This window comes from Geotrypetes seraphini, chromosome 12, assembly GCF_902459505.1.
Source record: "Geotrypetes seraphini chromosome 12, aGeoSer1.1, whole genome shotgun sequence".
Taxonomy (NCBI): Eukaryota; Metazoa; Chordata; class Amphibia; order Gymnophiona; family Dermophiidae; genus Geotrypetes; species Geotrypetes seraphini.
Window position 1 is genome coordinate 42,403,567 of NC_047095.1, and position 27,343 is coordinate 42,430,909.

Consider the following 27,343-nt stretch of genomic DNA (forward strand, 5'->3'; position numbering starts at 1 on the left):
TGTTACTAGGAATGTGTAAAGGGAGGTAGTTTTCAGTTCCTTTCATACATTCATGTTTTAAAAAAAATTGAACGATAGTGTTTTAAATACAGGCTGATTGACTTTACTCGTATCAATTCATAGGTTAACACATGTTAAATTGATTTTGCATGAAATACAGTTTTAAAAGCACATTAAGAATAAAAGTGTACTAAGAAAAATATATATTTAAGTCTCACATATGAGCAAATACAGTTGCTCATATCCCTTCCAACTCCTTATGCACCTTGTTCACCTATCTGACGGCCTCTCCAAACCCACAGCCCATTCATACCTACTCTTACAGACTCCATTATCCATGTGCAAACATATCTTTATGTTTATTTAAGAATTGATCGACCGCTCCTTCATTTTACTGACCTAAGCGGTTTACAATGTATCAAACTAAAATGAAATTAGGTACTTGAGAAAAACTACCCCATCTGTCCCAAAGGCTCACAATCTAGCTAAAGCACCTGATTAAAATAAAAATATGTAATACATTTCCAAGATCAAAAATCAAAGAAACAGAAAAAATAAAAGAAGATAAAAAATTAAAAATTCACTAAAACATATTTAAGAGATAGAAGAGTCTCTGAGGCGGCTTGATAGTAAATTCAGTCTGTAGAGCCAGGTCAACCGGACACCACCAAAGAAGCAGGGCCAGTAACCACGCCAGTGAAGACCACCATGACACCAGTCACCGGACAGGCAAGGCCAGGCGCCGCCGACAGCAGACCCCCCCTGAAGTGACGTTCAGTTTCCCTTCGATGTGTCCAACAACACAGCTGCAGGAGTGCAAGTCCGCCGAGGAGAGCGGGAGAGAGGGCAGGCCAAAGGAGATCCTCTGACGCCGGCATCAATCCACCGCTGGTCACCACGTGGGGGCCGTGCTGCATCCTGCCGATGGCTTCCCCCTTCTGCTGCTGGACAAGAGCCCGGAAAGGGAAAGCTGTGTTGAGCCGGCTGATAGAATCCCCAGGAAGAGCAGCAGTTAGGAGAGATGAAGAAAAACACAGTTCTCTCAGAACCTGGTGCGCCCCCTCCCAAGCGACTTGGCACCACTTCTCCCTCACATAGACCCCACAAATACACCTGCATCACAAGCTCTCACACCCAAACGTATCCCTTCCATAAACCTTCTAACGGTCAAATATTTAATTGGCGAGTGCTGTTTATTTAAAATGCATTTTGTTCTGAAATGTGTATGAATTGTATTATATGGTTAATGGGTAATTCATTTAGGGGGGGTCTTTTACTAAGGTGCATAGCCGATGTAGAGCACGCTAAATGCAAACGTGCCCATTATATTCTATGGACGTGTTAGCATTTAGCACGCGCTAAATTGGCTAGCGCGCCTTAGTAAAAGACCCCCTTAGTTTGCAACCGTATTCAGAATGCTGCCATTCAACTGATCTTTAGAACATAAGAACATAAGAACTGCCATCACCGGATCAGACCTTGGGCCCATCAAGTCCGGTGATCCGCTCACGCGGAGGCCCAGCCAGATGTAGCCTGGCAAAAAACTTAGTCACCTGTAACCCTCTATGCGCCTTCCGAGGAGATGTGCATCTAACTTGCCCTTAAATCCTAGAACGGTGGGTTCCGCAGCAATCTCCACCGGGAGAGCATTCCAGGTGTCCACCACTCGCTGTGTGAAGCAGAACTTCCTGGCATTTGTCCTGGGCTTGTCCCCCCTCAGCTTCAGTCCATGACCTCTTGTCCTAGTCACATTTAATCTGAAAAAGTTTGATCACGTTACCCCTTTTTTTCCATTAGCTGCCAGTCGAGGCTCGTGTGAGGTATTGTTCGGCCTTGCACCTAATTATCTTGTGGATTTCATTCACATTCGTAAATTCATAGCACTCTCAACGCACGCACGCTGTATTTATCTTCCCTTCAGTCAAAGATTGTCAACATAAGAAATATCATCAACGTCTCCTGTCGTTTCAAGCTGCAATATGGGATGAAGATCTGAATTCTCTAATAGCGACCTCTTGCTCATATCGGCAGTTTAGGAGACAAATTAAAATGTATTTATTTGCAAGATGCTTAGGAAATTAATGTATTACATTCAACTGTAAATTCTATTTTGTAAACCACGTAGAACTTAATGGTATTGCGGTACAGAAATAAATTTTTATGTTATGTATACAATCAAACCTCGGTTTACGAGTGCACCGGTTTGCGAATGTTTTGCAAGACAAGCAAAACATTTGCAAAATCGGCACCTCGGAAACCGAGTTTGACTCGATTTACGAGCGCCATCCCCCCACGATCCGGCATCCCCCCAGCGATCCGGCATTCCCCCCCGCTCGCGTCATCCCCCCTTTCCCCGAAATCCTACATCCCCCCCCCGAGCACTGAAACGAAATCCCTTACCCCAATTGGGCACCGGCACCAGCACCAACGCATAGGACATGCCAGTGCCCGATACCGGTTCGCAGGGGGGATGCCGGATCGTGGGAGGGGGGGATATGGAGCAGCATCGGTGGCCTCAAGGGGGGGAGAATGGAGCAGCACTGGTAGCCTCAAGGGGAGGGAGGAGGTGGAACGGATCAAAGCGAGTTTCCCTTATGGGGAAACTCGCTTTGATATATGAATAATTTGGTTTACGAGCATACTTCTGGAACGAATTATGTTCGTAAACCAAGGTTCCACTGTATTTGAATTTGCTTTTGCACTTCATTTATGAACTACTTTTGTAAGACTTAGGATAAGCCTATTGGTAATTAACCCCCTGTTTTACTAAGGGCTCTTTTTATCAAGCCGTGCTAGCGGGGTTAGCATGCGCGCGACTTTTAATCACCCGCTAACCCCTGCGCTGGCCAAAAAACTACTGCCTGCTCGTCAGGTGTTAGCGGATAGCGCTGCTGGCGGTTTAACGCACGCTATTACGCGCGTTAAACCACTAGCGTGGCTTGATAAAAGGAGCCCTAAGGTGCGCTAAGTGTTTTAGCACGTGTTTAACACGCGCTAAATCTACATGTGCGCTATCCACTAACACGTCCATAGACTAGCATGCACGCATTTAGCATATGGTTAGCGCACGTTAAAAAGCGCACCTTAGTAAAAGGTTCTCTAAATATTAAGATTAGTTGTAGATTTTTCCCACATCTGCCGCCAGATGGCACTGTTTACTTCTCTCTGCTTTTCTGTAACTTGCTTTATTTTAAGTTATATGTTTTTTTGAAAATGTGGAGGGGTGCTTTCGGTATGACGTCTAAGGGGGGAATTCATCAATGGCCGCTAACTACGTTAGCTTGCACTACCCCCCCCCCTTTTTTTTTTTTATGAAAGCGCAGCACGGTTTTTAGCGCCAGCTGCGGCGGTAACAGCTCCTACGCTCATAAGAATTCTGTGAACGTCGGAGCTGTTACTGCCACGAGGAATGCTAAAAAAAATGCGTTTTGTAAAAGAGGGGTAAATGCTAAAGCGTCTGTTGATGAATTCCCCTCCCCCCGTCTGATTGTGGATGTTTTGAGAAAAATGCCTAAAAATTGAGTAATGAACAGAGTAATTTTCTAATCTGAAAAACATGTCTTTGTTTCAAAAATCACAATTTTCTAGACATTTTTGTGCTTAATGCATATTTCTGTAAGAACCATTTTTAGAAAAGAAAAATATCCTAGGGTAAAACCCATTAAAAAAAACAAGACCTTGGGCTGTTTGGGGGACCAAAACAAACCCCCTCTTTTACTAAGGTGCGCTAACCAATCAGCACGTGCTAATTGAATTAGCACGTGCTAAATGCTAATGCGTCCATAGACTAGCATGCACGTGTTAGCGTTTAGCGTCTACTACATCGTTTAGCACGCGCTAATCGGTTAGCGCACCGTAGTGAAAGAGAGCCAAAGAGTGCTGTGGAAACTGACGTTACCGATGCCGACTTTATTATATCAAGAAGGAAATCCACAACTTAGGAACACTGTTAAACAACCACTGTTGAGATAGCAAGGAGGACCCATGTTTCGAACTTAATATCTTCCTCAGGGGGCCTGATGGTGAGGTGCGGATATAAAAGCCTTCGCCTGAACATCACTTGAATGAAATTCTCTAACATTGTCGCCGTAGAAGCAAATCTCCTGTACGATTTTACTCTTATCGATGTTTAGGGGCCCGGCATTTTTAGTAGACTGGCCCAGCAGACATCCCACCAAAGCAACGGAGCAGCCTAGGAGCCACTGCAGTGCACTTGACCTAAAAGTTATCGGGTACAATTTTCACTGTAACCCTCTTATAGTATGGTGAGCTCTACAGGACTAGAAACAACTTTACCCTTAGATCAGACGATCAGAATTTACTGACCCTTCCGTCAAAGAATTCTACTACACTAGAAAAACTAACTTTTCTCTTGTCGCTCCAACCTTATGGAATGCCATGCCACCTCAACTCCGCCTTGAAAATTCTCTTGACAAATTCAAGATTAAACTAAAAACGTTCTTATTTCAAGACGCATAAATATTTCCTTTTCAACAGCTAGCAAAGTTTAACATGAACCGCTATTAAGAAGCGATCCCCTCTCCTGATGTCATATCCTCACCCTTCCCTTTTTTTTTAATTTTGTTTTTTAATTATGTAATTCGATTCCCCCCCTCCCCTTTTACCTTAAAGCTCATGTCTCTATTTGCAATTTGTCTTTTTAATGTTCACTCTTTCCCCCACCCATTTTAATTATTTTAACCTTCCATTTTTTAGATGTATGTCGATGGTCGGTATATTAAAATTAATAAAACTTGAAACCTCCCTCTATACCACCACAATAGCTCTCAAATCTGCATGTGTTGAGAGAGGAATTCATCAAGCATCATTAGGGCTTAATGCAACTTTAACTCAGCTTAGGAGAATTAGCATGTAGAGAATAACACGGCATAGGCATTGGAATGGGGGGGCCACTGGGGCCATGGCCTCCCCAAAAATTGGCATTGCCCCAGCCTCCTTCCCCTGTCAGGCTCTTCACCTGCAGGATCGTGTTTCTTCTGCCGCATAACGACAATGAACACTGCCCCAGCCCACTTCCTTCCCAACCCCTGATTTTTGCCTTAAACATTTTGATATCCGACGGACATGAGATTGATTGGATGTCCCTGGTATAGCTTATTTTTTGGCTTTTAGTGTATATGAGGTTTGCAGTCTTATATTAATAATGATATTGTGATATACTTTTTTCAATTTTTATTAATTTTTATTGGTTCCATACTTCCGCCTTTTTCATCGGCTCATGGCCAGAACTAGATTTCTATTTCACCGGATATGATGTCAGACGCCGTTACTCTGAATCCAATTCAATGGAGCGCAACATGAGAGTTAGCTGCTGTAAATTTTTACTTCTATTTCTCCTGGTTTGGGCTACAATATTTATCCTCTATAATAAAACCCTTCCGCCGTGCTGTCTGCCTCCGTGCCGGCATGTGGGGTGGCTTGCGACGGCGGTGGCAGTTTGACTCCTGCGCTGCCGCGATGCCTCTTCTCACCCCCAGACCAGCAAATGCAGCAGCCGCGGGGCATTTGCTAGACCGGCCCACTTCGATAATGCGAGGTGGGCCGGCCTATATGTATATATATATATATATATATATATATATATATATATATATATATATATATACATATACATATATACAGTGGAACCTTGGTTTACGAGCATAATTCATTCCAGAAGCATGCTCGTAAACCAAATTGCTCATATATCAAAGCAAGTTTCCCCATAGGAAGTAAGGGAAACTGGCTGTGATTGGTTCCACCCTTCCCCCTTCTCTAGCAGACAGCAAACAACTAGTTTTCTTGCCGACAGCCTTGCAAATTCACCAGATACAACCTCCACCCCTGCCACCTGCACTCTCACTGTTCCTCTCCCCATTTTGAGCAGTCTCCCCTTTTCCTCTTGCTGAGCCTTGTTCCACACTTCTTCCACCCAGCATTCACATCTCCTCCCCCCCCCCCCCCCGAGGCTACTGGCGCTGCTCCATTCCCCCCCTTGAGGCCACCGGCGCTGCTCCATACCCCTCTCCGCGATCCGGCATCCCCCTCTGCGAACCGACATCCTCCCCCCGCTCGAGCTGCCCTCCCTCCACCGCGATCCTACATCCTCCCCCCGAGCACGGCAATAACATCCCTTACCTCGACTGGGCACCGGCACCAGCACCGGTGCCCGAAGATTTTCCCTCTTCTGGCGCGGCCTAGGCTGGGCAGTGCATCGGAGATCCTCCCTCTTCTGGTCTGGGCTGGCTTTGAGCATTCAGAATCTCACAGAGAGCGAGACCAGAAGGCTTTGAGCATGCGCAAATGCTCAAAGCCAGTCCAGCCCAGCCCAGAAGAGGGAGAATCTCTGATGCACCGCCCAGCCTAGGCCACGCCAGAAGAGGGAGGATCTTTGGGCACTGGCACTAGTGGCTAGTCAGGGTAAGGGATGTCATTGCCGTGCTCGGGGGGGGGGGGGCAGACACGAGTGGGGGGGATGCCAGATCACGGGGGGGGGATGGGATGCCGGATTGTGGGGGGGGAGGGGGGCGCTCGTACAGCGAGGCAAGCTCATTTTACGAGGCACCAAGTTTGCAAATGTTTTGCTCGTCTTGCAAAACACTTGCAAACCGGTGCACTCGTAAACCAAGGTACCACTGTATATATATACTAGTCTTTAAGCCCATTATATTAATGGGTGACAGAATAGATGTGTGTGTGTGTCTTTCTTTCTTTCTCCTTGGTCGCTGTCTGTCTTTCTTTCTCCCTCTTTCCTCGGCTGTCCACCACCACCCCTTGCCTACTCCCCCTGTCCAGCAGTAGCTCTTCTCCCTTCCTTTTACCTCCCCCATGTCCAGCAGCACCTCTTACCTGCTCCCCATGTCCAGCAGGCCTTCTCCCTTCCTTTTACCTCCACCCCCCCTGTCCATCAATACTTCTTACCTGTTCCCCCTGTCCAGCATCCCCTACCCCAGGCAGCTTCGGGGCTTTTGCTGGGCCGGACCACCTCACATTATGAAAGTGGGCCGGCCTAGCAAATGCCCCACGGCTGCTGTGTTTGCTGGTCCGGGGGTGAGAAGAGGCGTCCTGGCAGCGGCAGCGCAGGAGTCAAACCGCCACCACCAATCACAAGCCGCCCCACGTGCCGGAAATTGAATTCGGCAGGGAGGCAGACAGCACGGCAACAGGGATCACAAAACCCTAAGTGCGGATGGGTTTTATTATAGAGGATAACCACTGTCACATGACATTAAAAAAGGGGGAAGTGCATTAGCCCACTCAGAAGAAGGGTAGTTAACGAAGGGTCTGCAATTGCGCGGGGACCATTTCTTTTCAAATTCCCAGAGATGACGCTTCGGCCGATTTGCATGAAATTGATCAATGAAACGACGGCGTTCTGAGCCCGCCCCCCTCGCCTTCTACCGCCCCGACGAGTCCCCGCCCCCTCCTTGGGCTCCCAGCTCGCGGACGCCAGGCTCGCGGCGGATCCCCACTTCCCTTCGCCGCGCTGAAGCGCCATGAAAATTCCCCCAGCCGCCGTGCCACCGGCTGAACCACACGCTCAGGAGAATGTGGGAGCCCAACAGCTCGCACGTGGGGAAGGAGAAAAGTAACCTGACGCAAGGCGAAGAGTGCGGCTCCGTGTCGGTCGCCTTCCCGCTCACCATGATGATCACCGGCGTGGTGGGCAACGCGCTCGCCATCCTGCTGGTCTGCCGCTCGTACGGGAAGAAGGCGAACGAGCGCAAGCGGCCCTTCCTGCTCTGCATCGGCTCCTTGGCGCTGACCGACCTCAGCGGGCAGCTCCTGACCAGCCCCATCGTCGTCGCCGTGTACCTGTCGGGCAGGCAGTGGAGCCGAGTGGACCCGTCGGGGCGCCTGTGCGCCTTCTTCGGCCTCTGCATGACCCTGTTCGGCCTCTGCCCGCTGCTCATCGCCGGCGCCATGGCCATCGAGCGCATGCTGGCCATCCGGACCCCGCACTGGTACTCGAGCCACATGAAGACGCGCGCCACCAAGAGCGTCCTGCTCTGCGTCTGGGTGGGCGTGCTCGCGTTCGCCACCCTGCCCCTGGCCGGCGCCGGCCAGTACGCGCTGCAGTGGCCCGGCACCTGGTGCTTCATCAGCGCGGGCGAGAGCCACGTCGCGGGGAACACGTTCTTCGCCACCACCTTCGCCAGCGTGGGTCTCGCGGCGCTCTGCGTGACTTTCGCGTGCAACTTGATCACCATCAAGACCCTGGTCGCGCGCTGCAAAGCCAAGAGCGCGGCGCTGAAGCCCAGCAGGCAGTGGGAGAGAATCACCGCGGAGACCATGATCCAGCTGATGGGGATCATGTGCGTGCTCTTTGCGTGCTGGGGTCCGCTGCTGGTAGGTAAAGAAGAGTTTGGGGAAGGGGTAAAACGTGGATCTCAACTGCACGTCCTTAAAAATCTGAGATCCGTGCTACCTCATTGCAAAAGTTTGGCCACTTTTAGTCTCCTTTTACGAAGCTGCGTTAGCGGTTTAACGCGTGTAATAGCACGCGCTAAACCGCCAGATGTGCTAGCCGCTACCACCTCCTCTTGAGCCTGCGGGAGTTTTTCGGCTAGTGCAGGGGTTAGCGCGTGATTAAAAGTCACGCACGTTAAAGCCGCTACCGCAGGCTTCGTAAAAGGAGCCCTTAGTCTCGGCATAGGGAGGGAGAAGTATTAGAATCGGTTCAGGACCTGCAATTAAAAGCCTATTACTTGCTTTCGTTTAGAAAGCTATTTTCGAAGGTTAAAAAAAACAAACAAAAAATCTGACAACCTGTTTCAAGAATATGACGGGGAAAGGGTAAAAAGCGGACCTAAACCCGCAAGTCCTTAAAAAAATCTGAGGTCCGTGACACTTTTTATGTGTAATCAATTTTTATTTTCAAACAGAATAGAATATATAAAACAGAATATATAAAATGGAAAGGGCGTTAGCTGTTCAAAAAGGGAGTTATAACAAATTTAAGGATGTGTGGAAGCCATTGATGGATTATTGTAAAGATTAAAAATTATTCTTCCCTAAATTAAAAAGTTTAAGAAAATAAAGGGGGGGGGAGGGGGTGGGTATTTTTTGATTATAATAGAAGAATATATTTTCATAATTATATGAGGAAGGGGGATATTATTATATTTCATAAGGGTTATTTATAAGATGTCAAGTATATTTGAAAGTGAAATTGATATTTGTATTGATTGTACTTGATTAAGATATGAAATGAATAAAGTATTTAAAAACAAACAAACCCCAAAGTAGAACCAGAATACAAAATAGACTTTTAGTCTTAGCATAGGTTATGGCTCTGACAGACCTCCGTGACACTTTAGCTCTGACGGACCCTAATGCTTCTCCCTCCCTATGCTGAGACTAAAAGTGGCAAAACTTTTGCCCTGAGGTCCGTGCCATTTTTAGTCTCAGCATAGGGAGAGAAAAGCGTTAGGATCCGTCAGAGCTAAAGTGTCACGGAGGTCTGTCAGAGCCATAACCTATGCTGAGACTAAAAGTCTATTTTGTATTTTGGTTCTACTTTGTTGTTATTCCACAGTTGCCTGTACTTTGTAGGTTGCTATTCTGTTTGAAAATAAAAATTGATTACACATAAAAAGTGGCACGGAGCTCAGATTTTTAAGGACGTGCGGGTTTAGATCCGCGAGGTCCCGTAAGGTCTGCGTTTTACTACTTCCCTGTCATATTCTTGAAACAGGTTGTCGGGGGGTTTTTGTTTTTACCTTCGAAATAATTTTCTAAACTAAAGCAAACAATAGGCTTTTAACTTCACGTCCTGAACTGATCCTAATGCGTCTCCCTCCCTATGCCGAGACTAAGGGCTCCTTTTACGAAGCCGCGGTAGCGTTTTTAACGCACGCACCGGATTAGCGCCTGCTAAAGAGGAAGTGGTAGCGGCTAGGGCACTTGGCATTTTAGCACGTGCTATTCCATGCGTTAAGGCCCTAATGCACCTTCGTAAAAGGAGCCCTAAAAGTGGCACGGATCTCAGATTTTTAAGGATGTGCAGGTTTAGATCATGAGGTCTGCCTTTTACCCCTTCCCCTGACATAGGAACTTTTAATTTTATGATAAACTATATGTTTTGTTAACTTTCTTTGATTGCAAAATAAATAAATGAGAAGGAAGACAGGATAGTTACCACCTAGAAAAATAATAACTCATTGTGCATATTTAGTTCATACTGTACAGCCTTTAAGTTTCAGGTTTATTTGAATTTGATATTTCGCTTATCAAAAACTAAGCGAATTACATAGTAAAAAAGTTATAGCATAAGACAAAGAGACAAGTTATTTTACATAAAAAATATCAAGGGGCTGTGACAAAACTGACAATACAGACGTACTAATATACACATAGGAGAGAACATTAGGAAGTAAAAGTTACATTTTGCTGTTTCCCGAAGGGAAGAAAAGGGAAATGTGAAAGGTAGGGTCGAACATTAGGTTAGGGTAAGATTTGAGAGGAGATATAGGCAGTTTAGTTCTTCACGGAAAGTGTCGTTCTAAAGGTTAAATGAGGCTTTAAAGAGAAATGTTTTTAAATTAATTTTAAATGAGTTAAGATCTTTTATTTCTCTAATGTATAGCGGGAGATTGTTGGGATGACGTACATGCCATAGAAACTGAATAACGATATTGCTTGAGTAAAATACACTTGCCTAAGGAACTCGGCGGGAACAATCCCCTGTTTGATAGAGATCCATATAAACATTCAAGATAATAGACTTAGTAGATAAAGACAGGTTGTTCACCCTCTCCAAGGTAGAGAGAACGAGAGGGCACTCTCTAAAGTTAAAAGGGGATAGATTCCGTACGAACGTAAGGAAGTTCTTCTTCACCCAGAGAGTGGTAGAAAACTGGAACACTCTTCTGGAGTCTGTTATAGGGGAAAACACCCTCCAGGGATTCAAGACAAAGTTAGACAAGTTCCTGCTGAACCAGAACATACGAAGGTAAGGCTAGTCTCAGTTAGGGCGCTGGTCTTTGACCTAAGGGCCGCCGCGTGAGTGGACTGCTGGGCATGATGGACCACTAGTGCTGCAATTCTTATGTTCTTAAATGAATACATGATGGCCTCAGGTATTTAAAAAGCAGGAGTTTATAAAGCACACTTACCTCCTCTTTTACTAAGGTGTGCTCACCGATTAGCGTGCGCTAATCAAATTAGCGCATGCTAACGCATCTGTAGACTAACATGCACGTGTTAGCGTTTAGCGCATGCTAAATCGATTAGCGCACCTTAGTAAAAGAGGGCCTTAAACTAGTTAGAAAAGAAAACAAACAAAAAAATTAAAGTGATACCTTTTTATACAACTGATATATTTTGACTAGCTTTCAACGGCCAAAACCTCAGATAATATGAGCAAAATACAGGAGTAGTTTAATAAATCATATAAGCATTCAATGCTAGCTTTAAGGGATAAGGTAGAGGTTGTGGAAGGGGAGAGGAAGATATGGATCAGTGATAAGAAAATAACAAAACATGGCTATAATAATATTATTTATGGTTTACTAGTCTTTAAGCCCGTTACATTAACGGGTGCTAGAGTAGATGTCTGTATGGCCGGGGTTTGTTGTTTTTGTTTTTTTTTAATTTGTCTCTCTCTCTCCCTGGACGCTGTCTGTCTGTCATTCTTTGTGTCTGTGTCTCTCCCAGGTCCCCTGTCTGTGCGTCTTTCTTTCTGTCTGTCTGTCTCACTGGCCCCCCTGCTTGCTAAAGCAGCCCCCTTTCCCTCTCCCCCTGTTGTGCAATGCCTGGCTGCTTCGTGGCCCCCCTTCTGTTCCTCCCCCCCCCGATTGCTGTCTGGCCCCAGCACACCCCTCCCCCCAAAGCAGCCCTCGTTCCTGCCTGCTCCATAGCCCTTCTTTTTCGCTTCCCCTCCCGTTCTTCCCCTCCCTCCATCCATCCATGGTTGCTGCCGCTCCTGTTCAAAGCGGCCTGCTTAGGTTCACGGCCGGCTGTAGCGAACCTCGCAGGCTGCTCTCCATATGGTAGCATGTTCCCTCTGACGCGATCGCCTCAGAGGGAACGTGCTCCATGTTGAGAGAGGCCTGCGAGGTTCGCTACAGCCGGCCGCGAATCTCAGCAGGCCACTTCAAACGGCAGCGGTTGGTGCGGGAGGGGGGACTCGTGGACGTGTTCCCTACCGGACACTGCCGCCGCCAGCGCTACTCCGCACCCCCTTCATCTTGCCCTCTGGTGCGCCAAGCCAGCGCATGCGCGTAAGCCGCCGGCCATGGACAGACACAGCACTTGTCAGGTCCCCACATCCTCTTAATTGCGCATCTTTTGTTCATACTGTCCTGATATAAGGAAGGAGGCTTTGGCCTCTGAACACTAGTCAAAGAGCAATAAAAACATATGGTTTGTTTCTTTTCTCTTCTTTTGTTTACTTTCTACTTATTAATCTTATACGAGTGGACTAATACAAAATAAGTTATCCCTACTACTTTTAAAATAATTACTCTATCTAGTGAGAGAAGAGGGTTTTCTTTTCAAAGACTGGGGATGATTCACTAAAGGCTCCTTTTACTAAGGTGGTTCTAGCGGTTTTAGCGCACGCACGAAATTACCGCGCGGCACGCTTCTAGAATAATGCCAACTCAATGCTGGCGTTAAGGTCTAGCGCATGTGGCAATTTAGCGTGAGCTATTCCACGTGTTAAGGCCCTAACGCACCTTAGTAAAAGGAGCCCTAAGGCTTTCATTCTGTGTCAAGGAAGGAGGGCGTTTAGTGAATCGGAGCCTAAATAAAACAGTGACATATTTAATGAGGTCCTTCCATAAGATGCTCATACGAGAGAGAGAGAGAGATGGGTGAGTTGGGGGGTGGGCTTTCAAAATCCTTGCATTGTTTGCTCATAATTTCTTCTATCTAGAAACATCTGTGAGTCATTTTCAGCCTTCAGCGATTTTCTTCATAATTAAGTCGTATAAACCAGTTAGATCAGGGGTCTGCAACCTTTAAGACATAAAGAGCCACTTGGACCCGTTTTCGAAAAGAAAAAAAAACTTGGAGCCGCAAAACCATTATAAAACAAATCTAACACTGCATATATTGTTTCTTATCTTAATGCTATATACAGGATCACTAAATTGAAAATAAAATCATTTTTCCTACCTTTGCTATTTGGTGATTTCATGAGTCTCTGGTTGCACTTTCTTCTTCTGACTGTGCATCCAATCTTTCTTCCTTTCATTCAGCCTCCTGTATGTTTCCTCTCCTCCAGACCTCATTCTCTCCCCCAACTTTTTCTTTCTGTCTCCCTGTTCCCCCTTCTTTCTGTCTCTGTGCCGTCCCCCAAGCCACTCGGTTTGCTGCCACCGCAATCGGGGAACAGCCCCCCAAGCCACCGCCGTCCCAAGCTTTCCCTGCAGAAGTGTTGCGCTGACCAGCATTCCGCTCCCTGACGTCAATTCTGACGTAGGAGAGGAAGTTCCGGGCCAACAAGGCATTTCTCCTCATTCCATCCAGCCTGAGCCCCATCTCTCCTTGATCCAGCATTTCCCTTCTGTGTCTGTCAGAATTACCATTCCACCTATTTTCCAGCATCACCCTTCTTTGTGTCCATCTCACCTATATCCCTATCTCACCACTTTTTCAGAATCTTCATTTGTCTCTGTCCTTATCTTTACGCCATGTTCACCATTTGCCCTTTCAATGTCTTTATCTCCCCCCACACACTTTTTCAGTATTACTTCTATGTCTCTATTTCACCTCCTCTTCATGTTCCCTCTGTATCTCTATCCTTATTCTGTAGGTCCTGCTTACCCTTTCTCCTCTTTGTGTCACTATCTCCATTTTCAGCTTTCCCCCCTTTTCCTTTGTTACTGCACCCTGTAGCTAGAATCTTTCCACCCTCCCTCCACTCCGGCCCAGCCCAGTATGAAAGATTTCCTTTTGTTTCCCTCCCCTCTCTCTTTCTCTCTCTCTTCTCCTCCCTCACCCACGATTCCTGCATCTGGCCCTCTCCCTTCTACCTGCACCTGGCAACACCCCCCTGCTCCGCGGCTCTCTTCAGCAACTCGTCAGCAGCAGTGATCAAGACAAGCTGCCGACATCGAGGCCTTCCCTCTACGAGTCCCGCCTTTGTGGAAAAAGGAAGTTGAAACAAGCGGGACTCGCAGAGGGTAGGCCCCGACGTCAGAAGCTGCTGCTGAGTTGCCGAAGAGAGCCGCGGAGCAGGGGATGTGGCCGGAAGCAGGTAGAAGGGAGAGGGAGATAGGAAGGCTGTAGATCTCCGGAGCATGACACCGACCCCGGCCAGGATGATTTCTTTTTCAGGCACCTTACAAGTCCAGCGTCGCGGGGGAAATAGCCATGCTGAGCAGTGAGCTCAGCACTACACAGATGAAAGCCTTGCTTGCTGATTGGTCCGGCGGGGCGGGGCCGCCGGACCAATCAGCAAGCAAGGCTTTCATCTGTGTATGTGCTGAGCTCACTGCTCAGCATGGCTATTTCCCCCGCGACGCCGGACTTAAGCTGCATGCCTGCGTGACACACTACCGGAGCCGCAGCAAAGGTGGAAAAGAGCCGCATGCGGCTCTGGAGCCGCAGGTTGCCGACCCCCGAGTTAGATAAATCCAAAAGCAGTCTTATTTATCCTGACAGCAATAGCTATTCAAATGATCACGAGAAACTGGAAATGTCATGGCAGACTTAATTACATATTCTGGTGGACAAATGTGTGTAACACATACAAATATGAAAGAGTGAATGCCGAGTGCTTGGGTTTTAGTAATGCATTTAATAAAATATGGAGCTCGTTGACCGCATTTGTTAATACGTAATAATAGTAATGTATTTTTCTTTCTTAGATTTCCTTACACATCCAGGGTGGGGGGAGGGGAGGGGAGGATATTTTGAGGAGCTCATTATTTGAGTATAATGCTATATAAATAATATGATTTAATGTATTCATAATTGAGAGGGGTGGGGAAATGGTTGTTTTTGCTATTCTATTTGTGTATTGTGGTGCATTTTATGGGTTCATAGACAAAGGCGCGCCCAGACAATTGAGCGCAGCGTGGAGGCGTGCGCCGCTCAAAATTACTGTTTTTAGGGGCTCCGACGGGGGGGGGTTGTTGGGGAACCCCCCACTTTACTTAATAGACATCGCGCTGGCGTTTTGGGGGGTTTTAACCCTCCACATTTTACTGTAAACTTAACTTTTCCCCTAAAAACAGGGAAAAAGTGAAGTTTTCAGTAAAATGTGGGGGGTTACAACCCCTCGCACAACGCCCCCACAATGCGGCGCAATGTCTATTAAGTAAAGTGGGGGGTTCCCCCCCCACGCCCACCCCCCGTCGGAGCCCTGAAAACATTAATTTTGAGCGGCGCGCACCTCCACGCTGCGCTCAATTGTCTGGGCGCGCCTTTGTCCCGGCGCGCTTTTGACCTGACACCCATTTTATGTAATCTTCTAATGTTATATTAGTTGTAATGCACTGTTAAAGTTTGAAAAACAATAAAGAATTTATAATAAAAAAAAGTAGTATAAACCAAGTTATCTGTCTGTTCCCCAGATTTCTCTCAAATCTTGACATCCATAGAACTGCAACTTGTGGTTAAGAGTCACAAGTGGGAATCTTTGGCACGACTCTTTGTTTCTCCTGATTTAAAAATAAAAGAAAGAACGGTTGTTTGCTTCAAAACAAATTCTTTTCATTTATTGATGTTAAATTTCAGGTAAATTCTAGTGACTGAAGAATGCGGTTCATAGACAACAGCGCGAAAGACAAAAGCGCGCGCCGACAATTGAGCGCAGCGCAGAGGCGCGAGCCGCACAAAATTACAGTTTTTAGGGGCTCCGACGGGGGTTTTGTTGGGGAACCCCCCCAGTTTACTTAATAGACATCGCGCCGGCGTTTTAGGGGGTTGTAACCCTCCACATTTTACTGTAAACTGAACTTTTTCCCTAAAAACGGAAAAAGTTAAGTTTTCAGTAAAATGTGGGGGGTTACAACCCCCAACGTGGCGCAATGTCTATTAAGTAAAGAGGGGGGTCCCCCCCACACCTCCCCCATCGGAGCCCTAAAAACAGTAATTTAGAGCGGCGCGCGCCTCCGTGCTGCGCTCAATTGTCTGGGCGCGCCTTAGTCCCGGCGCGCTTTTGACCTGACACCGAAGAATGCACTCTCTTCAGAAATAAAAGTCCTGTAAAACTTTTAACGGAGGAAGCAACTAACTGGCCAGCCACGCACGCAAGGACTAACACCAGGCTACTCGTGCAGCAGGATTTGCTTGTTCACGTTTAGGTGCCAGTTCTGACGCCACGTGCAGTTTTTCCCTTTACCTTATTTCTATCTAACGCCTGTCACTCTATGGCCCTCTTTTACTAAGGTACGCTAATCGATTTAGCGCGCGCGATAAATGCTAACATGTGCATGTGAGTCTATGGACGCGTTAGCATTTAGCGCACGCTAATTCGATTAGCACACCTTATATTCCACCTCCACTTATACCCTATGCTGTCTTTTAAGATGTTATAATGTAGCATTACTATATCATAATGAATAGTCTTATTTTAATATGTTTACTGCTGAAATTTATTTAATTTTATTTATTTAGTTTTCTGTGCCATTCTCCCATGCCTATGTCCAGCTTCTTCTCATTGTACACTGCTCGGGTAATTTTCCTTCAAAAGGCAGTAAATACATCCTAATAAATACAATAAATATTTCACAAAGTGACATTTACACTTCTCCCTCCGTATTCGCTGTGATAGGGGATTAACAGAACCGCAAATACAGAAAAACTGCAAATAACTTTTTCATTTGTTATTCTCTGTTTTCTATTCAAAACCATCGTGAACATGGTGAAACCGCGAATAACATGGCGGGAGACCTGGCCTGTTCCTGAAGGAGAGGCAAAATACGGTGAAGAAAGTGCTGGGAATCAGCGAGTTTCTCTGTAAACGCTTCGAATCAGCGATTTCTCTATGCAAGCTGATGCAATTTGGGGGGGAAGAGACAGCATGCTAAAAACCGTGAATAATCAAAACCGCGAATGCTGAAACTGCGAATACGGAGGGAGAAGTGTAAGTGGTTCTTGAAAATTTTTTTTAAAACTATTTATTTATTACTCACAGATGTGAATCAGCACTGTGGATATTTTTTTTTCCAAGGGTCCTGCAAACTGTTAAAATGGAAATTTCCTAATCTAGGGTATTTTGAAATAGAACAATATTATTGTCCTCTCTAGAAAAAGAAAAGCTATTTTATCACTTTCTGAGTCATCCAACACCGTTTTATTTTTCTTCTTTTTTTTATATAAATCTTTATTAATTTTCAAATGTTAACAGTGCCATACAATGAATTTAAACATAAACACTACACAGAACACACTTTAAATACACAAATAATTCAAAAAACAATCATTTTCTCCCCCCTCCTCCCCATAATTAATGGATGTGTAAGGAAGTCAAATAAAAGGAAAGGTACATGACAGTTATTGTGACTCAATAAATGCAGTCAATGGGCTCCACCCCATTTTGAATGCGTTACTATAACCCAAACATTCCGCGTTCATTCTTTCATATTTGTAACTGGAACATACACCGTTTTTCTTCTGAGCGCATCGTTCCCTAATGAAGCTGATTTCTACAAGGGGCCACTGACGAGTTCTCAGCCCAACCAATAAGAGAATGATGTGGAACCATGAAACTTACATGTTATGCTACACTTATATCATTGAAATGAAAAATGTGGAATAACTTGTAGGTTTGATGGCTCCACATCATTCTTTTCATTGTTGGGCTGAGAACCTTTAAGCGGCCCCTTGTAAATCATTAGTGTACTCTCTTTCACTCTCCTTGCCTTTTTCAGTTTTCCTTGGTCAATAATACTGTACTTATATACAATAAAAGATGAAATTTTAACAAGCGTATTGCAAGTGATAGGGCATGCTCTCCAAACATTCCACATTTTCAACATGTAGTCCTTTTCTGTACAGACAACTCGATCACCATGTTCTATCTGAACAAACGCGGAGGCACAGGCTCTTATAGCCTCTATATGTTGATAATCAACATTTGGAATTGGGCTACTGTTCAAGGGATACTTCGCAGGGTGATTCATTTAGTGGAAAGCAGATGGTGCTGGCAGACAAGTTGAGCAGACTTCTTCAGCCTCATGAATGGTCTCTCAGCATGTCCATTCTACATCCAGTCCTCCCTCTTGGTGAGGAACACTGGCCATAGATCTCTTCACTTTCTCTCAGAACAACAAATGTCCACAATTCTGTTCCAGACACTCTGCCCCCAGTCGCATCACATCAGATGCCTTTCTGCTCCATTGGGGACACAAGTTCCTTTTTGCATTTCTTCCAATTCCTCTCAAACTTTGCCAGGATTGGGGCACCATGATCCTCATAGCACCTTTTTGGCCATGTCAGGTTTGGTTTCCACTTCACCTGGAGCTTTCATCCAAGAAACCATAGAAATTGCAACCATTTTCAACATTGCTTACTCAGAACGAAGGGTCCCTACGTAATCCCAACCCCAGCTCAATAGCACTACAGCATGGTTTCTTTCACTGAGCAGGTGAAGTCTCTCTCCCTTTTGACTCCAGTAATTGCTATCATAGAAGCATATAGGAAACCCTCCACTCATTGCTGCTATCACTTCAAGCGGGCATGATTTTCTTCCTAGTGTACTTATTCTCAGGATCCTGTCAGACCTCCACCTCCATTCATGCTAGACTACCTCCTCTACCTCTCCAATTCTGATCTAAAAACCAATTCAGTTAGAGTTTAGAACATAAGAATAGCTTTACTGCGTCAGACCAATGGTCCATCAAACTCAGTAGCCCATTCTCATGGTGTCCAATCCAGGTCCCTAGTATCTGGCCAAAACCGAAGGAGTAGCAACATTTCAGCATCTCAAAGAATAGCAAGATTCCAGAACCCCAATGAGAACACTGAAATTGTAATGTCATAATGCCTCATTCCACAATGCCTCAGAGCCAACCTCATCAGTGATGTTACAATGGCTTGATTGTCTTATACTTGACTCGCATAAGAATTGCGAGAATTGCCATACTGGGTCAGACCAATGGTCCATCTAGCCCAGTAGCCCGTTCTCATGGTGGCCAATCCAGGTCCCTAGTATCTGGCCAAAACCCAAGGAGAAAACAACATTCCATGCTACCAATCCAGGGCAAGAAGTGGCTTCTCCCATGTCTTTCTCAATAAGAGACTATGGACTTTACCTCCAGGATCACTATCAATGCATTTCATTCTCCTCTAGACAAGAAACCTCTATCTATTCATCTCTTAGTGGTACATTTCCACACAAACCACACAAAACTACCTATCATGACTCCACCTGTTGCTTGGTATCTCATTGTAGTTCTTTTTGCATGCCATGTGAGTGAACTTCAGACCCATGTTCTACCGTGACAGGGTAGCCATTTGAACACACCCAAAATTCCTTCCTACGGTAGTCTCAGAATTTCACCTCAACCAACCAATAATTTTGTCTGTTTTCTTTCCTAAGCCACATTCCCATCCTGGAGAAGCAGTGCTTCATGCCTTGGACTGCAAGCGTGCTCTGGACAGGACTAAACTTCATAGGAAGTCCTCTCAACTCTATGACTTTTGACCCCAGTAAGCTAGGGATTGCTTCTCCAAGAAACCACTTGGCTAGCGGATTATATTAGAGGTCTGCACGGGAACGGGGATCGCGGGGGTCCTGCGGGAATTCCCCCCTAACCCACGGGGAACCCCTCTAGCCAACGAGGCTCCCACGGGGACGGAAGGCTTTGGAAGCAGGATTCGTCCATATAATATAATGAACACGTCAGCCTTAGTAAAAGAGGGGGGTTTATAAGTTAATTACCTGAACAGAAAGCAAAAAGGTTCCACCAAAGAGATTCCAGAAGGCTTTGAGCATGCGCAAATGCTCAAAGCCAGCCCAGACCAGAAGAGGGAGGATCTCTGATGCACCGCCCAGCCCAGGCCACGCCAGAAGAGGGAGGATCTTCTGGCACTGGTGCCAAGACAGGGTAAAGTTAGAGTCATTGATGTGCTCGGGGGGGGGGGGGGAAGTAGGATCGCGGTGGAGGGGGGATGCCGGATCGCGGGGGAGGGGGCGCTCGTACAGCGAGGCAAGCTCGGTTTACAAGGCACCAAGTTTGCAAATGTTTTGCTCGTCTTGCAAAACACTCGCAAACCGGTGCACTCGTAAACCGAGGTACCACTGTATATATATCTATCTATCTTATAATAAAACCCTAAGCGGCGCATGCACACTCTTATCGGCGTGCTTCCATGATCCGTAGGTCCGTGGCCAGCAAGAGTGCACATGCGCGCTTACTACGGCCCCACGTGCGGCAGAGAAATTTTAAAACACGACACTCCCTACTCTCCAGCAATGGCATTTTCTGCACGGCGGTTTCCCCAGATTAAAAAAGAGACTACGGCAGTGGAGATAATAGAGGAAGCCGAAGAAGTCAGCTGTTTGCAATGGCCCCGCACTCGCGGTCTCGCTGACTCCCTTGCTGGGGTTTTTCACGGTGGTGGCTCCTCTTGCGTCCGGCCCTGTGTCTGGGCTTCTTCGGGGGGGGCTGGCTCCCATGGAGATGTTGTTTTTCTGTTTGGGGCTGCGGCGGCGGCTTCTCTCGGGAGCCGCACCAGCGTCTGAGACCTCTCTGATGTCACAACGGCTTGAGACAAGGCTTCCGACAGAGGGGTAGCATTTTCGTGGGAGCCGGCCTTCGGAGAGGTTTGGGACGTGGGGATGGATGCAGGAGGAGCTGCTGCCGCGAAGGGCTTTGATGGGGGAGCCAGCCAGACTGCGAGTGTGGGGCCGTTGTAAGCGCGGATCGGTCGAGGAGCCGCCGCTGCACGAGGCTTTGAAATTTCTCTCCCACCTTATTCACTTCGGGATGATGATGTCACTCCCTCTCTCCCCGGCTCTGCCTCTGCCCAGGTTCAAAAGCACTCCCTCTCTCTCTCGCTCCTAAATCGTGGACGGGCTCAAGAGTTACATTAGACAGCTTTCATCGCCCTGGGGCCCTCCCCCCTTTTTTTTTTCTTTCCGCTCCCTAGATCGAGACTGTGCAATGAGTTTCTCTAAAGAGTCCAGATTGTCTCTCCGATTAAATGTTAACATTTCATATCTAGCACCCGTTAATCTAACGGGCTTAAACACTAGTACAGTATATATATATATATACTAGTCTTTAAGCCTGTTACATTAACGGGTGCTAGAATAGATGTGTGTGTCTGTCTTTCTTTCTCTCTCTCCCCTTGGCTGCTGTCTGTCTGTCTATGTTTATTTGTTTTTCTCTCCTTGGACACTGGCTGTCTCTCCTTAGACGCTGGCTGTCTCTCCTTGGACGCTGCCTGAATGTCTTCCTTTCTGTCTGTCTCCCTGGCCCCCTGTGTGTCATTCTTTGTGTCTGTGTCCTTGTGTCATTCCCCCGCCCCCCCCAGAGCAAAGCTGTCTGCCCCCAGCATACCCCTTTCCCTCTCCCTGACCCCCTTGTGTCTTCCCCCTCCCCCCTGAGCAAAGCTGTCAACCCCCCAGCACACCTCTGCAACAAAAGCATTCCCCTGTACCTGCAACACTGGCATGACACCCTTCAGCCAATCGTGAGTGCTCAGAGCACGACAGGGAGCGGGGCCTGCAGCTTCTTCGGCGTCGGTGAGGAAGGAGAGGTTGGCCCAACTCCCCGCAGGGGCTTTGGGGACAGTCTTCTGCGGCTCGAAGCCCTCCTCCCAGCAGCACTCCGTATTGCCTTCCTCCCGCCGCCCAGAATAGATGTCTGTATGTCTGGGGGTTTTTTATTTGTCTCTCTCTCCTTGGACACTGTCTGTCTGTCATTCTTTGTGTCTCTCCCTGGTCCCCTGTCTGTCGTCTTTCTTTCTGTCTGTCTCCCTGGCCCCCCTGCTTGCCAAAGCAGCCTCCTTTCCCTCTCCCCCTGTTCTGCAATGCCTACCTGCTCCGTGGCCCCCTTCTGTTCCTCCCCCACCTGATTGCTGTCTGCCCCCAGCACACCCCTCCCCCCAAAGCAGCATCCTTTCCCTCTCCCCCTGTTCTGCAATGCCTACCTGCTCCATGGCCCCTTTCTGTTCCCCCCCCCCCCCATGATTGCTATCTGCACTCAGCACAACCCTCCCACCAAAACAGCCCCCTTTCCTGCCTGCTCCATGGCCCTTCTTTTTCCTCTTCCCCTTCCTCCAGTCACCGCTGCCATTCCTATTTAAAACGGCCTGCTGAGGTTCGCGGCCGGCTGTAGCGAACCTCGCAGGCCGCTGTTCACCTCAGTAGCATGTTCCCTCTGACGCGATAAATACAAGCTAATAATCTATTTAGACAGTGAGGCACTCAACCATATCGGCTGGATCTTCTGAAAAGTAATTGAAAGTTTTAAAGATTAGTTTCTCAAGTTCTCATTTTATGTTGCTGAATACCTATTTCTTTCCCCTTTTTGGTTTTCTCTTAGGTGATAATGCTGAAAATGATATCCAGTCACACTTCTGTTGAACACTGCAAGCGATCTTCTGTTATCCAAAGCACGGAGTTGCAAAAAGAATGCAATTACTTCTTGACTGCTGTTCGGTTGGCCTCCTTAAACCAGATCTTGGACCCTTGGGTTTATCTGCTGCTAAGAAAGATCCTCCTCCGAAAAGTTTGTCAAGTTGCAAATGCTGTCTCTAGCTGCTCTAAGGATGGACAAAAAGGAGACCCGATCATTTTAGAACCTGAAATCAGACAGACAGAAGCTTGAAAGCAAAGTTCCTATCAGTGTCTGAGACCTTAGACCCACTGGCATAATAGCATTTTTAAACATTTTAAGGGCAGATTTCTAAAGTGATTTTCAGCTGTTTGAAAATTGCTTGCTCTGCATGCAACTAAAAACATGCAGCTTCATGATGTACCTGCATTTGAGGGAGTTGTTCCTGGAAGCTGAGTTAACATGGGGATTACAATGCATATTCATTAGTATTTTCCAAAGCAGACTGGATCTTAGCAAAAAAAGAAAAAAGTATCAAGCTATTAGGAAAATGCAAATATATGTGGGTATTTTTGTTAGGCAGTTTTCAAAGTAAAAGATACATGCCTAGTTATACTTTGAAAATTAAAGTACCTGCAGATTTTAAAGCGATGAGGGTAGTATGAAAATTGACCTTGGATGCTGCATGGAAACGTAAAGAAAAATGGATGGAGAATGACCTCAGTCTTCTGTGCCAAATATACATGTCAAAGGAAAAATAACTTGTGGCTTCTATGTGTCCTCAAATAGCTGTCTAGGTTCCAAAGTAGACATTGTGTAAGATGGGCGGTTTTGTGCTGCAACAGTATATTTATTGTAATCCTGCACTAAAGAAACTCAGACATTGTTGTAATGTTTCGCATCCACAGCGAGCTATTGGCAATTGTGATGCGCTGAGGACATTTTAGGCAAGTTCAGCCTTTTCACTTTCTACAACTGATTAAGAACTATTCATGCTTTCCCAAGATGTGACAAAGAACATAAACTTCATCGTTCCCACTTATGACCATCAGAAACTGGTGCATTCCCACCATGTTGTCATTATAGCTGTCCAATGAGCTGCCTGCAAGAAACAAAATTAATAATCCAAATATTAGTAGGGAATTGGGATCCATTTTAAAGCTGTTTGAAATGCAATCAGGCAGAAATTTTGGCTGTACATTGTAAAAAGGTCTTATCACAAGGAGACCGTGAAGAGAATGTGAATGTGGCATTTGCACGGACATATCTTCATTCTGTAAACAAATCATTTGCCTTCTCTTGCAAATTTTGATCTGCCATTTTAAGCAAATAAGTTAGTCTGTGGCACTCAGTTAACAGTTCTGTGGCATGGAATAAGCTTATAAAGTGTTAAGTATTACATAATGGCTAGTGCCTTTAAATTAAGGCTGTGCATTTGTGCATATTTTGTTCACTTGGATGCATACACATTTTAAGTGCATGCAAATTGTTGCACATGTGTATACCTATGAATTAGCACATGTACAAGTAGCACACCTAAGAAAGTTCTTGGGTGCGTACAATGCACTCACAAAAAATGAATGCATGAGATGAACTCAGAAAAATACCTCCAAATTGGGTAAAATGTGTTTAAAATGAAAATGAACCAAAGCTTTTCTAGTCATGCATCTCTCTGCTTTAGGTGATTTGTGGCCAGTGAGTGGATTACAGATTGTCTAGTAAAGATAAAGGTTCTTATGAACTGTCCTCTTTCTAAGATTACTATGGGTCATTATTATTGAATGCAAAAAGAGTGTTTTATTTAAACTGTTTCCTGAGGGACTGGCAGTGCTTACACACACGCACACACATGGTTGTGTGGCAGCAGTGTTCCTTGCCTTCCCCTCCCCCAACACATGTGTGCGCACACTCTCTCTGTATATCAACAATTTTCTGTATAGTTTAGAGGCCAACATTGTTTCATGTTTTACCAACCAAATTTGTTTTATATAATATTGTTTATGGATCAAATAAAAGAAAATACAATTTTTTTCTTACTTTTAGGGACATAATTTTCTGAAGGTGAGAGTTGGACAGCTATGCCAAGTTATGTAAATTGATGATGATGTTGAGAGAACAAAAATATTCCTTGTAGAAGTATAAAGACTAATTATACTGTATGTTTACTTCTGATTTCTTACGATTCCCTGGTCAGAGTTCCAGACACACACTCTGTCCCTTATCGTTTGACTGAACCCAGAATCTTTTGTTTCTTCTGAAACTGATTCTGTGACCAAAATTAGCCACTCAGATTTGGTAGAAACTGACACCTAGATGAACCCCCTCCCCTTCCACATATGACCAAAAAAGTCCCACTTCTGAACCGACCTCCCGGCAGTGAACCAACTATTGCTCTGCACCCACTTGCCCCAATCCTACCTGTAGGCTCTCCCTGGGTCTACCTTAGGAAGACCTGGTGATCTAGTGGCATCTTTAGGGGGCAGGAATGAACCCCACTTGTTCTTGCCCCATACAGTCATTGCAATGGCTGCTGAGACTTCTGCCTGCACTAGTTCTAATGGAAAAATGGCTGCCAAGACCTCCTATAGCAATGGCGTGAGTAATGCTCTCGATAAGGATTGGCTAAGTGTGTGCAAAGTTCTTCTCACGTGAGCAACAAGTTCTAAAAACAATTTTCCAGATTTGCAAGTATTTTTGTGAGCATCCATGTAATATCTGTGAAAGATGCTCCTAGAATGCATAAGCAATTGCTCATGTGTTCAGCTAAGAGGGAACATAGCTCAGCAGATTGCCGCGGGAGGTCCTGGCAGCCATTTTGTGATTCAAACCAGCATGGACAGGAACGAAACTTCTGCCCATGCTGGTTCCACTCATAAAATGGTGGCCGGTACCTACAGTGGCAGTCTCAGCAGCCATTGTAATGGGGTTCATTCTTGCCCCTGAAGATACCACTAGACCACCTGACCTTCATAAGGTAGGCCCGGGGTGGGCCTACATGTGGGGGTGGGGTGGGGAGTTATCATTGCTGATGTGATTGTGAGGGGGGAGGAGGGAGTGTTGGTTTCAGCAGAAAATGCACATTTACGAAAAACATTGACAAAATGTTTTCAGTTTTTGAGCTTTATCAATATATCCCTAGTTTTTCCCCTGCATGTCAATAGATTTTTTTTCAAAGTACTTTCTGTTGAGCACAGCATCAAGGAGTGTTCCAGCAATAAGAAATATCATCACAGGTGAAACAAACCAACCATATCTCAATGCCATCCCATCATTTACCAGTATCAATTGTTAACTCACCCGCCTCCCATAGGGCTGCAATGTTTTTACCTTAAGGACCCCCTTCCCCAATCCCTACCCCTGCCATTCAAGCTCTTTTCATTCACACTCACTTCCCTCCCATTATTACCCTCTCACTCTGCCAACTGTTCCATTTGCAGTATCTTGGTTGTCCTATGCCTCCATAATTTAGGAGATGGGCATCTCCAATCCATTTATCAAGACAGATCTTGGCCAGCTGAAGTCAGTTGTGCCAGCTTAGCAAATTCCATTGCAACCTAGCTGATTCCCATAACCTTGTGCACGTCCCTTAGCAGAATCACTTTCCCTTGCAGTGGCACTTTAACACCCAAGTATATTTCAATCTCCTAAACCCCTCTGCCAGAAGCCCATCAGTGTTGGACAAATTAATAGTAAGTGAGCTGCATCATTATGGTGATGAGAGCTGGTGAGCTGCCTTAGGTGGGTGGAGTTGAGATTGATAGGCTTGTGAATGTTGCAGAACTATGATTGACTGTGTTATTATGGAAAGGGTGGGGTTTGTATGGGATACAAGCATCTGCATTACTGAGCAAATCATTTTTTCCATTCCCCTTACGCATCATCTCTCCTTCTCACTAACACACTCATGCCCAACAATTATCCCTTTCTATTCCCTCTCCCACCTCAGCATCTCTTTCCCTACATCCCATGTCCCAAGTTCATGCCCCCTTGCTTTCCCCCTTCTCTGTCCCAAGTTCATGACCCCCTCCCGCCATCTATGTCCAAACACTCTCTCTCCCTTCTGTGTCCCAAGTTTGTGGCCCTCCCATATCCCAACACACTCCCTCCTTTATCCCAAATTCATGCCCCTCTCTCACCCTTCCTTGGTCCAACGCACATGCTCATTCGCACCCTCCCTCCTTTCTGTGGCCCAACTACTTCGGTGCTCCCCTCCCACAAGACTGTATCGGAGCCATCCAGGTCAGCTGCCTTCCAGCTGCACTTCTTCACAGGTCCACAATCCCTGCATGCTGCACGTGACTGACCCAGAAGGAGAAAAGGCTTTTGGGTTTGAAAGGGCGGCATGTTGGGAGCACGGCATGCTGCTTTGTGGAGGGGCGAGTGTGAATGGAGAGCAGAAAAAGGAGGCACAATAAGGTATTTGAGCCCCTTGAGGTGCCTCCAACCCCGCAGGATTCCTGTGACCCCAGAATCTCAGCTCAATAGACACCAATTAGAAACAAAAAGAATCTGCAGAGCAAAATGTTCAAGGTACAGGAACCTTTATTAAAAGTCAATAAAATGTTATCTTCCAAAGAATGGCTCTCGTATACATGGGGACCGGACATAACATGGTCAGTGTTTCAGAGAAACACTCCTTCCTCAGGGCTCCGAGTTGTTCTGTGTTTCAATAATAGAGAACCAATGTGGACTACAACAATGTTGTGTAAACTCCTTATAATTCGTAAAAAGCAGGCAAAGCTCCTGTCAGACTGTCGCTCAGTATAAATACTGGATGCAAAAATGAAAAGTTTGAAAGTGTGTGAGATGTATTTCGTAATGTTGCCACCAGATGAGAGATGAGTGCAGAGGTCTCTGGTAGGGGGGAGAAGCAAAAAACA

At 46.1% G+C, this 27,343-nt stretch overlaps 1 protein-coding gene across 1 annotated transcript; it reads left to right on the forward strand.

Annotated features, from left to right (window-relative positions):
• Positions 1-7,231: 7,231 nt before the first annotated feature.
• PTGER3 (prostaglandin E receptor 3) lies at positions 7,232-24,499 on the forward strand. Its single transcript, XM_033916252.1, has 2 exons — positions 7,232-8,349; positions 22,452-24,499. The coding sequence occupies exons 1-2, from the start codon at positions 7,549-7,551 to the stop codon at positions 22,734-22,736; spliced, it is 1,086 nt and encodes a 361-aa protein (XP_033772143.1). The 5' UTR covers positions 7,232-7,548; the 3' UTR covers positions 22,737-24,499.
• The last annotated feature ends 2,844 nt before the right edge of the window (positions 24,500-27,343 follow it).